At 45.1% G+C, this 13,229-nt stretch overlaps 1 protein-coding gene across 4 annotated transcripts; it reads left to right on the top strand.

Moving 5' to 3' along the window:
- Positions 1 to 142: 142 nt before the first annotated feature.
- On the top strand, positions 143 to 13,164 carry cant1b (calcium activated nucleotidase 1b). Of its 4 annotated transcripts, none has more exons than XM_041840904.1 (7): positions 143 to 516; positions 7,055 to 7,572; positions 7,779 to 7,814; positions 7,978 to 8,104; positions 10,979 to 11,119; positions 11,396 to 11,599; positions 11,898 to 13,164. In XM_041840904.1, the coding sequence occupies exons 1-7, from the start codon at positions 210 to 212 to the stop codon at positions 12,266 to 12,268; spliced, it is 1,704 nt and encodes a 567-aa protein (XP_041696838.1). In that variant the 5' UTR covers positions 143 to 209; the 3' UTR covers positions 12,269 to 13,164. The 4 variants fall into 4 exon arrangements, with proteins under 4 accessions (XP_041696838.1, XP_041696840.1, XP_041696839.1 ...); XM_041840907.1 differs by lacking the exon at positions 143 to 516 and adding an exon at positions 3,297 to 3,407; XM_041840906.2 differs by lacking the exons at positions 7,779 to 7,814; positions 7,978 to 8,104 and adding an exon at positions 8,450 to 8,477.
- The last annotated feature ends 65 nt before the right edge of the window (positions 13,165 to 13,229 follow it).

Here is a 13,229-nt window from a genome sequence, read left to right as displayed (position 1 = left end):
CATCAGAGAATATCGCGCTCTAGAGACAACGCGTTGTTCTAGAACGTTCTTTTCATTCTACTGCAGCAGCAGTTCTATTCCTATTCATTTCGTTTGGAGTTTTTAGGAAAATATTATTTGTCTCTTGAGTCTGAACTGTACTGTACCCACTTTTATGGACTGTACAGGTTACCCGAGAAGGTCAGGTCCAGTATGTTCAACTCAGCGCGATGGACAGAATATTTGAAGCAAATGCTGGGTCATCGAAGCAACGCGGAAAGGAACGGACCAATCAGGAAGATCGTTGGGATGCGTTGGGTAGGCGGTGCGGCGGCGGCACGTTGGCAGTCGGCAGAGTTTTGCAGAGTTCATTCCGCTCGCGCCTGGGAAGCAGCGACAAGGCGGAAGTAGTGCTGGCTGCCTCAACTCTCTTCCAGCGATGGAGCGGGGGGAGTAGGGACCGAGATCCACCGAAACACCGCATAACCTCCTCCAAACAGCCGCTACGGGGGGACGCGGAGACCTCCCTCTCACCCAGTAAGTAACAAAGGCATAATAAAGTAACGGATCATTTCAACTGACAAGCAGTCTGGAGGAGGATTTATCAATGATACTATCCAATAAGCTAGCCCCTAATGCTAAAGTTGTTGCATAAGCTAGCTAGGCGCTTGCAAAAAGTGGAATATACTTTACGAAACTACTTCCGAACTTCTCAGACTTTTTCAGAGTTTCCATCGATTGACAGTCATTCACCTAACTTTTGACGATTGCTCCTACATGTATCATAGCTAGACCTTGATCATAACTCCGTTCCATTACTTTACACATAAGAGTCATTGGATAAAGTCGTCTTCTGTACAGGGGAGGTTTGTTAAGAGCCCAGACGTTCGGTCTGAACATTAACACGCATTGCTTGCGGTACGGTTTTGGAAGCATAACGGCCTTATCTTTCATATCAGCGTGAAACATTTTTCTCAAAACAAAAGGTTAAATTGATACACACCCTTTATAGGGATAGGGTTGGTGTTCCTACAAGGTCATATCTACATGTTACAGCTGTGTTGTGATGTTGCCCGGCAATTGAAAGGGACAGGCGGCTATTTGAGACTCAGCGGTTTTACGGTAGTCAATTTTCTTCTTCTTCATTGGCTGATTGCGTCCAACTCATAGGAATCCCCACCCAGTTGACAACTTTAAAATGGTGGAATCCCTCAATGGCAATGTCCATGTTAAAACAGGTTATATCCATGATGAGTCCTATCTATGTATGGTTTACTCCAAACGGAAAACGCAAACAAGAGTTTCTATTGGATACATTTGGGTAGGTTCCTCCCCGTTTCATTCCGATTGCTCTGTTTGGTTCTTAAACGGTTTTCATAATGAATACACCCCTGGTAGTCTGGCTACACCTCTCTTGTTGGGGGGACCGACCTAGCTATATCAGGGATGTCCAACTCTTTCAATAGAGTGTCTGCTGGTTTTGTTATTTCCTTTCAATGTTTCCGATTATTTTACATTTACGTCATTTAGCAGACGCTCTTATCCCGAGCGACTTACAGTTAGTGCATACATTATTCTTTTTTATTTTCATACTGGCCCCCCGTGGGAATCGAACCCACAACCCTGGCGTTGCAAACGCCATGCTCTACCAACTGAGCTACCTCCCTGCCGGCCATTCCCTCCCCTACCCTGGACGACGCTGGGCCAATTGTGCGCCGCCCCATTGGTCTCCCGGTTGCGGCCGGCTACAGCAGAGCCTGGATTCGAACCAGGATCTCTAGTGGCACAGCTAGCCATTATAAGACGTAGACGACCAGCAGAGGGGAATCCCTAACATGGTTGACATGTATAGGGGACAGACAGTTCAACATAGAGGGGTCTACATTTACATTTTTAGCAGACGCTCTTATCCAGAGCGACTTACAGGAGCAATTAGGGTTAGGTGCCACATCGACAGATTTTTCACCTAGTCGGCTCGGGGATTAGAACCAGCGACCTTTCGGTTACTGACACAACGCTCTTACCCACTAAGCTACCTGCCGCCCCAGGTGGGGTCATGCAGATAGGACATTGATCCTGCTTGGTAGTATATCTGGTATAAACTAACATCAACCAGTTTGAATCAAGGAAAAACTGTTTAAACTAACACAAACTGGTTTGAGGCTAGTTTTATCTGATTTACGAGATTTTGATCTGGTTTTAGCCAGCATGCTCACAATACTGTAATCAATATCCCACAGGTATCCCAAGCTGAGCACTAATACCATTTGATTGATTTAGTGAAGGGGAGTCCAACTCATTCCATGGAGGGCCCAGTGTCGGCTGGGTTTGTTATCTCCTCTCAACTTTTGTCCAGTTAAGACCCAGACAACCAGGCGATGAAGAGGGATTATATCACCATAACAACAGTGGTGGCTTTGCCTCTTATGTTGTTTACATATGCGTTAGCGTTTCGTTCTTTTGTGCTTCAGTCAATCAAACATCGTTACCTCGTTTACCTGTATTAGGTGACACACATGGGATGCATCACAAATGGCACCCTATTCCCTAGGTAGTGCTCTACTTTTGACCAGGGACCTATGGTAAAGTAGTGCACTATATAGGGAATTGGGTGCCATTTGGCACACACACTCGGTTTGGAGTTTTTTTACTCAGGCATTATTGCACAGTTCTACCTCTCCTCTCACTGGCTAGAGAGAGAGAGGGAGGGACAGAGAGAGGGTTACAAGGACAGAGAGAGGGAGGGACAGAGAGAGAGATACAAGGACAGAGAGAGGGAGGGACAGAGAGAGAGAGGGAGGGACAGAGAGAGAGAGGGAGGGACAGAGGGAGGGTGACAAGGACAGAGAGAGGGAGGGACAGAGAGAGGGAGGGACAGAGAGAGGGAGGGACAGAGAGAGGGAGGGGCAGAGAGAGGGAGGGACAGAGAGAGGGAGGGAGGGACAGAGAGAGAGAGGGAGGGACAGAGAGAGAGAGGGAGGGACAGAGAGAGAGAGGGAGGGACAGAGAGAGGGGGGAGGGACAGAGAGAGAGGGAGGGACAGAGAGAGAGAGGGAGGGACAGAGAGAGAGAGGGAGGGACAGAGAGAGAGAGGGAGGGACAGAGAGAGGGAGGGACAGAGAGAGAGAGAGAGGGAGGGACAGAGAGAGAGAGAGAGGGAGGGACAGAGAGAGAGAGAGAGGGAGGGACAGAGGGAGGGACAGAGAGGGAGGGACAGAGGGAGGGACAGAGAGAGAGAGAGAGGGAGGGACAGAGAGAGAGAGGGAGGGACAGAGAGAGGGAGGGACAGAGAGAGAGATGAAGAGATGGAAATCACTTGCTGGATGAGCGGGCGGCAGAGAGGATAGGGGGCTGGAGCAAGGGATGCGTGCAAAGGAAGGAGAGGAATATGCCTGTTGCTGAGTGCTCGGGGAGGAGGAGGAGAAATGGTGAATAACGGAACAGCTGGATCTGAGAGAGGAAGAGATAAAATAGTGAACAGAGCTGGTTTCTGTGGCATGCAGGTTTGGGTTCACACGCAGTGTGAGGGGGGTGATTTGATGAGTGAATGCCTGAGTAAGAGAAAGTGAGAGTGTGTTTGTGTTAGATAGAGGCACATGGTTTTGATTGGTCTCTCCTGTGTGAGTCTCTTGTGGTCGGCTACCTCAGTAACTCCTCAGAGACTGGCTTATAACCTCATGACGAAACATCCTACTCTTCTTACCTACACAGCTAACCTGTTGACATCTAATTGAAGTGGAACGAAAAGTGTTTATGCAACAGTTTGTGCATCCCTAAATGGCACCCTATCCCCTACATAGTGCACTACTTTTTAACCCTATGGGCCCTGGTCAAAATAAGTTCACTACGCAGGAAATATGGTGCCATTTGGGACACATTCTACAGTGTTTAGTAACTAGACCAGAGGCAGATAGCATCAGGGGAGACGCCACTCCACGGCAGTTGGTTCCCCTTACAGAGTAAATGTGTGTTTTCCTGGGTTCAAATACTATTTCAAATCATTTCAAATACATTATACGGCCTTGATTGAGCTTGCCTGGCACAGTGGAACCAATAGAATAGTTGCAAGCGGTCAAACCCCACCCATCTGGAACTCCCAACATGCTAGAGAGCAAACGCTAAAAGTATTTGAAAGATTTCAAATAATATTTGAAACAAGGTATGTATTCTATAGTATTTTAGTGTGTAGCCCTTGTTGCCTGTCTTGTAGCATTGTGTGAGTCAGTAGTACAGGTGGGTGGGTGCATAACTGTGACAGAGGAACAATGGAACTAGTACCTACCTGTCTACCTTTTTAAGTCTGTTGCCCCTGGCAACTGTTAGCAGTTGATGTTATTCTTCAATAACACAGACCCCAAAGCAAATCGGGGAGAAATATATATTTATTCAAAGAGAACAAATAATAGTTGTTATGCTGGAAAGTAGATGTTTACATTTATATTTTTTACATTTAAGTCATTTAGCAGACGCTCTTATCCAGAGCGACTTACAAATTGGTGCATTCAACTTAGGTTAGCCAGTGGGACAATCACATCTTGATCACAGTAAGTACACTTCTTCAAACAAGCAGCTGTGAGCAAAGTCAGTGCAATCAGGGACAACTACATCTCGATCACAATAAGTACATTTCTTTAAACAAGTCAGTGCTAGCAGGTGAAATAAGTCAGGTGTTAGTTTAGACAAAAGACAGTGGTAGTAAGGGGGGGTAGAAGGATTACTATAATACTATTCCAGGTATTCCTTAAAGAGGTAGGGTTTCAAGTGTCTCCGGAAGGTGGTCAGTGACTCTGCTGTCCTGGCGTCGTGGGGGAGCTTGTTCCACCATTGGGGTGCCAGAGCAGCGAATAGCTTTGACTGGGCTGAGCGGGAACTGTGCTTCCATAGAGGTAGGGGGTCTGATCAGAGCCTGAAGGTAAGGAGGTGCCGTTCCCCTCACAGCTCCGTAGGCAAGCACCATGGTTTTGTAGTAGATGCGAGCTTCAACTGGAAGCCAGTGGAGTGTGCGGAGGAGCGGGGTGACGTGAGAGAACTTGGTAAGGTTGAACACCAGACGGGCTGCAGCGTTCTGGATAAGTTGCAGGGGTTAATTCTTTCCTGTCCTTAATGTTTTCTCCACTGAACAAAGAGACAGGATGTAGTTTATAGCCTCAAGCCTAGCATCTGGCTGACCAATTATAATTCCTTGCAATAAAATTGGGCCAATGGCCAAACCCCCAAGTATCCTGTTTCAGGCTCAATGTATAGACAATTTGGACCAATGAGAACTTGCCACATGTAGCTATGAGTCCCTGGTTGGAACCCCTACACAGATTCTAAACAGATGTTGAACTGAAAAACAACTATTTCCATTGATCGTTAATTCCCTCTTGACCTCTAGTCCTCTATTGACCACTAGTCCTCTGCGTTGTGTATTTATCTTGGAATATTCTTACACAACCATTATGCAAGAGATGCAGAGAGCGGGTCACCTTGTCTTGTCTGTACCGGTACTGTACTTCACACACACACCACACCACACACACACACACACACACACACAGAGCCCTCTCCAGTTTCAGCTGGAAGGCACCTGTTCCCTCTCTTCCGCCCAGCCATGGCACCCTATTCCCTACACAGAGCCGTATGGGCCATGTCAAATGTAGTGCTCTACATACCGAATAGGTTGTTCAGATACCACACCTGTGGTCATGTAGTGGTGTAGGGGTAAGTTGCCCCTAGACACTGTTGTTGGGTCAGTTTGGCATTTTCCCTACTTATAGTTAAAGATAGGATTGGGGTAGGGGAAGCTGATTCTAGATCTGTACCTAGTGGAAAACTACACAAAGGAGCGCTGGTAGCCCAGAGTCATATTCATTAGTGTAAACATGTTGCAACAGGAAATGTTATGCAAAGAAAACAGAGTTTCTTTCTTATTGGATGAGTTCAGTTTCTGTCTGTTATCTTTCGTTTAGTGTCTAGTGAATACGACCCAGTCCTGGGGTGCCTTGCTCAGTCACTAGCTAGGTTTCCATCCAATTGCCGACAGATCTTCATGCGAATATTGAAAAATACGCATAAAGAAAATATGCGCATTTTCCCACCATGGTTTCCACCAAACGGACTTGTTGCGGTTAAAAGTCAATGCTTGATGACCTAGTGCACACAAAATGTACTTTTTCGCTTATGTTTTCATGTAATGAATAAAAATCTAAAGTTTAATGCGTTTCCATCGCATTTTCAACTCTACCGATATAGTTTTGTCACATAAATGTGCGTTAAATAGCAAATGTGCCTACTCTGGTCTTGGCACCTGCGCTCTAGCCAACAGCTCCCAGATACAGTGTGGGTAGGATAGTCTACATGATGAGATTATTATGGATAAGAGCGAGAATATTTGTATTTGTCAAATGGCAGTTAAACATCAATTATCATGTCACCAGAATAAGACCCTCGATATTTATTGGAAAGGAGCATCAAGCTGATTAACGTGCACTTTCACCACCCTGTGAAGTTAATCATAATTTATTTAATCTGTAGCCTAATAAACTGCATGCTTTCCTGAGTCGTAGTGGGAGGACCGCACACCAGATCATCACGTGACTCCAAGTTTACTTCGATATGATGGATAATATACCAATATTTGCGCATAAAGGCGTTTCCACCACCATCTCTCGCATAATTACTTTTACAGACACAAAAAGTTACCACCATGTCGAACAAACAAATTATCTCTCTGCATTTATATAAAATTGTACCGAAACTACCTGTTTCCATCACAGCTGTCGTGATTTTTTAAAATTTAATTTGGTATGACTTCACTCGCATAAAAACTGTGGATAGAAACGTGGTTAGTGGAATGGACCATTTCACTAATGCTCAGCACCAGGCTGCAGTATAACAATAAACAGTGGACAATATATTGAATGAACAACAATTAAATAACATTTGTTCTCTTCCTCCCCTCTTCTTTTTCCAATTTACTTTCCCCTTGTATCTCTGACTTCTCTTTCTCACCCTGTCTGTCCATCTCTCTCTCTTTATCTCTCTTTTGCCCGCTCTCTTTCTCTCTCACCACCCCCACCCCCCGCCTTCCCAGCTCCCTCTCCCATGTCCGTTATCCCAGGGTATAATTCAGAGCCGGAACGTGGTGGTGGTCCTGATTATTCCAGTTCCATGAATTCCCTGCGGATTTCCGTGCGAGGACTTCCCGGCCTGGCCTCCATGGCCGGCGCCGCCTCCGACCCCCGCTTCCGCCTAAAATGGAGGGCAATCACCGTGGCAACACTCCTAGCCCTCTCCCTCCTCCTCTACCTGCACCAGACGACGGGGGGTGGAGCTGGCGGCGATGACGTCTTCGGCGGCGTCTCCTCTGACCGCTTCCATCACCACGGTAACGGGGCGCAAAGCTGGCGGACGAACAACAACAAGAAAGTAAACAATAACGGTGTCCGTCAACTGGTGGCAGCAGTGGGATCCAACAGCGGCGTCAACTCGAAGAATAAACGTTACAACGACACGTATCCTCTCAGCCCGCCGGAGAGGACGGCGTACGGGAGCATCCGGTACCGTATCGGGGTGATCGCCGACTTGGACACGGCCTCACGGAGCACCAAGGTATTTAAATCACCCTTAAAAACACTCATTTCAGCTTTATCCGTTATTAGACTGTGTTTATGTTATTTTATTCATCAGTTTTATCCTGTTTGCTTTATTTCTTTCATTTGACTGTTTTACTCTAAACCGCGTGGTGATTTTAAGTGCAATCAAAATAAAATGTGATTGGATTTGATGTTAATTTAAGGAGCTTATCTTATTTTAAGGAGCAGACGTGTTCAGCTACATCAGGAATTAATACAGTATGTCTTAACTTATGTTATTTTATCTTATCTTATATTAGGAGTAGACATGGTTCAGCTACATACTATAAAATAAAGTATTTATCTTATTTTATCTTATTTTAGGAGTAGACATGGTTCAGCTACATGCAAAAATAAAGTATTTATCTTATGTTATGTGTAGGGTCAGACGTGGTTCAGCTTCATGCGGAGGGGCCACCTGGTGGTATCTGAGAGTGGGGACAGAGTGGAGGTGGAGTGGGACCCAGACACCCTGACCCTGGAGAGCCACCTGGCTGAGAAGGGACGAGGTGGTTTAAATTACTGTGGTTCCGTCTAAAATGGCACTCTATTCCCTAATTAGTGCACTACTTAGTAGTGTAGTATATAGCAAATGGGGTGCCATTTGGGACTCAAACGGTGTTGTACCATTTATTCAAATGGTTTCAATGCTTTAATATCAGCATTTGTCACAAACCGCTTTTAAAGCTGCAATATGTAACTTTTTGGGCGACCCAACCAAATTCACATAGAAATGCGTGTTATAGATCTGTGGCAGCCCTCCGCACCTCTCTGATTCAGAGGGGTTGGTTTAAATGCGGAAGACACATTTCAGTTGAATGTACAACTGACTAGGTATCTTCCTTTCCCTTTAGTTCTCATTGGAAGCAAGTCTAAGAAGCGGTAGATATGTTCTATGTGTGCTATTCTATGCTTCCCATTCTTAAGTTTAGATTCTCTACACTATACTTTCTTGTTTTGTCACATAAACTGAAATAAGGCAAACTATTAGAATTTTAGCAACCAGGAAATGGCGGAGTGATTTCTGCATAGTGCATCTTTACAGTCAGTAACCAGTAGTGCATCTTTACAGTAACCAGTAGTGCATCTTTACAGTAACCAGTAGTGCATCTTTACAGTAACCAGTAGTGCGTCTTTACAGTAACCAGTAGTGCGTCTTTACAGTAACCAGTAGTGCGTCTTTACAGTAACCAGTAGTGCGTCTTTACAGTAACCAGTAGTGCGTCTTTACAGTAACCAGTAGTGCGTCTTTACAGTAACCAGTAGTGCGTCTTTACAGTAACCAGTAGTGCATCTTTACAGTAACCCGGCCTAGACACCAAAGACTAAGCAGAAGAGGAGGGTGGTTTAAACCAGGGGTTCTCAAACCTCTCCTCAGGGACCCCAAAGTCATTCCATGTTTTTGATCTATTCCAGAGCTAGCACCCCTGATTCAACTTGTCAATTAATCATCAAACCGTCGACTAGGTGAATCAGGTGATCTAGTTCAGGGCTACAATGGAATTGTGAAACGTCTGATGTTCCCTGAGGAGACGTTTGAAAACCACTGGTTTAAACCACTGTGTTGTGTTATCTTAGCCTGGCTGCCAGACCACTCTGTTTCTGCTCTCTTGCCAACTCCTTATGGAATTGTCATGCTGTGTAAGGAGTTGGCTAGAGAGCAGAGACAGACAGGCAGCCAGGCTAGTATCACATACAGTAGTTGGAATGTGTTCTCCTTTCTTCTGTCTCATGAGAAGTAGAAAACTTCAGAAAGTATTCATACTCCATGACTTATTCCACATGTTGTTGTGTTCCAGCCTGAATCCAACATGGATTTCATATATATTTTTCTCTCACCCATCTACACACAATACCCCATAATGACAAAGTGAAAACATGTTTTTAGAAATCTTTGCAAATGTATTGAAAATGAAATACAGAAATATCTTATTTACATAAGTATTCACACCCCTGAGTCAATACGTGTTAGAATCATATTTTGCAACGATTACAGCTGTGAGTCTTTCTGGGTAAGTTTCTAAGAGCTTTGCACAACTGGATTGTACAATATTAGCCTATTATTAATTCTTCATGCTCTGTCAAATTGGTTGTTGATCATTGATAGACAACCATTTTCAAGCCTTGCCATCAATTTTCAAGTAGATTTAAGTCAAACATTCACTGTCTTCTTGGTAAGCAACTCCAGTGTAGATTTGGCCTTGGGTTTTAGGTTATTGTCCTGCTGAAAGGTGAATTAATCTCCCAGTGTCTGGTGGAAGCAGACTGAACCAGGTTTTCCTCTAGGATTTTGCCTGTGCTTAGCTCTATTCCGTTTCTTGTTTATCCTGAAAAACGACCCAGTCCTTAACGATTACAAGCATACCCATAACATGATGCAGCCACCAATATGCTTAAAAATATGGAGAGTGGTACTAAGTAATGTTTTGTATTGGATTTGCTCCAAACATAACACTTTGTATTCAGGACAAAAGGTTAATTGCTTTGCCACATTTTTTGCAGTATTACTTGTTTAGTGCCTTGTTGCAAACCGGATGCATGTTTTGGAATATTTTTTATTCTGTACAGCCTTCCTTCTTTCTTTTCACTCAGTCAACTAGGTTAGTATTGTGGAGTAACTACAATGTTGTTGATCCATCCTCAGTTTTCTCCTATCACAGCCATTATACTCTTTTAAAGTCACCATTGGCCTCATTGTGAAATCCGTGAGCGGTTTCCTTCCTCTCCGGCAACTGAGTTAGGAAGAAAGCCTGTATCTTTGTAGTGACAGGGTGTTTTGATACACCATCCAAAGTGTAATTAATAACTTCACCATGTTCAAAGGGCTATTCAATGTCTGCTTTTTTATGTTTACCCATCTACCAATAGGTGCCCTTCTTTGCGAGGCATTGGAAAACCTCCCTGGTCTTTGTGGTTGAATCTGTGTTTGAAATCCACTGCTCGACTGAGGGACCTTACAGATAATTGTATGTGTGGGGTACAGAGATGAGTTAGTCATTCAACTTATTATGTGACTTGTTAAGCATATTTTTTATTCCTGAACTTATTTAGGCTTGCCATAACAAAGGTGTTGAATACTTATTGACTCAAGACATTTCAACTTTTCATTTGTTATTAATTTGTAAAAATTTAGAAAAACATTATTCCACTTTGACATTATGGGGTATTGTGTGTAGGCCAGTGACCAAAAAATCTCAATTTAATCAATTTTAAATTCAGGCTGTAACACAACAACATATGGAAAAAGTCAAGGGGTGTGAATACTTTCTGTACTTAATATTGATGAAGACTGTGCTGCGCTGGGTGCATCAAATATCGACCGACCGACTGATCATTATATTGACTGACCGATCATTATATTGACTGACTGATTATTGTACCAGGTATGGAGCTGTCGGAGCTGGTTGCGTTCAACGGTCACCTGTACAGTGTGGACGACCGTACAGGAGTTATCTACAGGATAGAGGGGAACCAGGCCGTACCCTGGGTTATACTAACTGATGGAGACGGGTCTGTCTCAAAAGGTCAGTGTTAAGGTGTGTGGGGGGTGTGGGGGGGGTGTAGTGCTCAAAGCAGAGTGGCTGGCGCTGAAGGATGAGTGTCTGTACGTGGGAGGGTCTGGGTAAAGAGTGGATCACCAGGACCATACTGTAATAACCTCTAACCCCTGACCTCTGTGTAGGGTTCAAGGCGGAGTGGCTAGCGGTGAAGGATGAGTGTCTGTACGTGTGAGGGTCTGGGTAAAGAGTGGATCACCAGGACCATACTGTAATAACCTCTAACCCCTGACCTCTGTGTAGGGTTCAAGGCGGAGTGGCTAGCGGTGAAGGATGAGTGCCTCTACGTTGGTGGTCTGGGTAAAGAGTGGACGACCACTACCGGAGAGTTCATCAACAACAACCCCGAATGGGTCAAGGTGGTGGGTTACCGCGGCGACGTGGAACACGAGAACTGGGTGCCGCGCTACAACGCCCTGCGCAGCGCAGCCGGGATTCAACCGCCAGGTGAGGGAGGGGGCGGAGTCTAGTCTAATACACCTGTCTTTAATCCTCTTGGTTCCTGGAAGAACGTATGACTCACCCATTCATCTTTGTCTCTGTCACGCTAACTCTTCCTCTTTTAAAGTTCATGCACACACCTTTACTCACTTCTTTCATTCTCACTTTCTATTGTCTCTGTCTCCGAGGCAACCTGATCCATCAAGTTAGTTGTCTTCATCTCTCACTGTCTCTGTCTGTCAATCAATCATCTCACCATCTCTGTCAACTGGGTTATTTCACACTCTCTCTCTCTCCCATCCAGGTTACCTGATCCATGAGTCTGCGGCGTGGTCCGACCGCCTCCAGCGCTGGTTCTTCCTCCCCCGCCGCGCCAGCTCGGAACGCTACGATGAGACGGCCGACGAGCGCCGCGCCACCAACCTCCTCCTCTCCTGCCCCTCGGACTTCAGTGACATCACCGTGGGGCACGCTGGACCCCTCCACCCAACGCACGGTTTCTCCTCGTTCAAGTTCGTACCGGACACCGACGATCAGATTGTACTAGCGTTGAAGTCGGAGGAGGACGCGGGGAAGATAGCGACGTATATCCTCGCGTTTACGTTGGACGGGAGGATGTTGCTGCCGGAGACGAAGATAGGAGATGTGAAGTATGAAGGACTGGAGTTCATCTAAAATGGATGGATGGATGGAGGAAAAAGAGATCCTTAGGAGGAGAGACTGGAGAGAAGGGTGGATACAGGATACAACAGGACAGGGTTGGTAGTTAGTCCTACCAGCCACGTATAGGAACTCTATCATACATCACCTACCTGTGAAGTAGTGTGACGAGGTAGGAGGACTCTGTTCAAGGAAGGGTCAAGGTCCCAGTCTTCACCAACAAGGTTGTCCAGAGAAACGACTAGTGTTTGGTGACATCCGATACCCTATGATTCTTCTCATGGGCCACTTCCTGCCCCCAAAGGAGTCTTAGTGGACTACATTACCAAGGCTGCGTTTAAACAGGCAGCCCAATTCTGTTCTTTTTTCCCACTAATTGGTCTTTTGACCAATCACATCAGATCTTTTCACGTCAGATCTTTTTCAGAGCTGATCTGACTGGTCCAAAGAATTGTCTGCCCCTCTAAACGCAGCCTAAGACCTATGGTTGAACAGTGGTCAAAACTCTGCCGGTCAGACGCTCAGGGGAACAACATGGAAGAAAAACCCTAAGATTGACAGGGTTGTGTTCAGTTGGCACAAAACGGAAATAAACTTTTTAAAACTGAGCTTTAATTACCTGAAGTTGTCCAATAAGGACAGTAATTTTGGGGGTTTTCCGTTGGAATGTATTTTTTTGTTTTTTTTACGTTTGTGCCTTCTGAAGAGGATCCTGGTTGTTTAAACACTAACACTTAGATGACGTTGGGTTGTCAACGTTAGCCGTACGTTGAACACACTACACTGAATAGGACGTATGATCTTCATACACCAGCTGTTATTATTTAATGGAATTGTTTTAACTTGTTTTCTCTCTTCCAAAAAGAAAACAAAAACTCAACACCTCAAAGATTAAATTGTTCATTATGTCATTCTGGTTCTTGATCAAAGAGTTGGTTGAATAATGGACAGCTTACCACAAAACATGGGTCATACA

Source organism: Coregonus clupeaformis, chromosome 20, assembly GCF_020615455.1.
Source record: "Coregonus clupeaformis isolate EN_2021a chromosome 20, ASM2061545v1, whole genome shotgun sequence".
NCBI lineage: Eukaryota > Metazoa > Chordata > Actinopteri > Salmoniformes > Salmonidae > Coregonus > Coregonus clupeaformis.
This window is presented reverse-complemented; position numbering and strand designations above follow the sequence as displayed.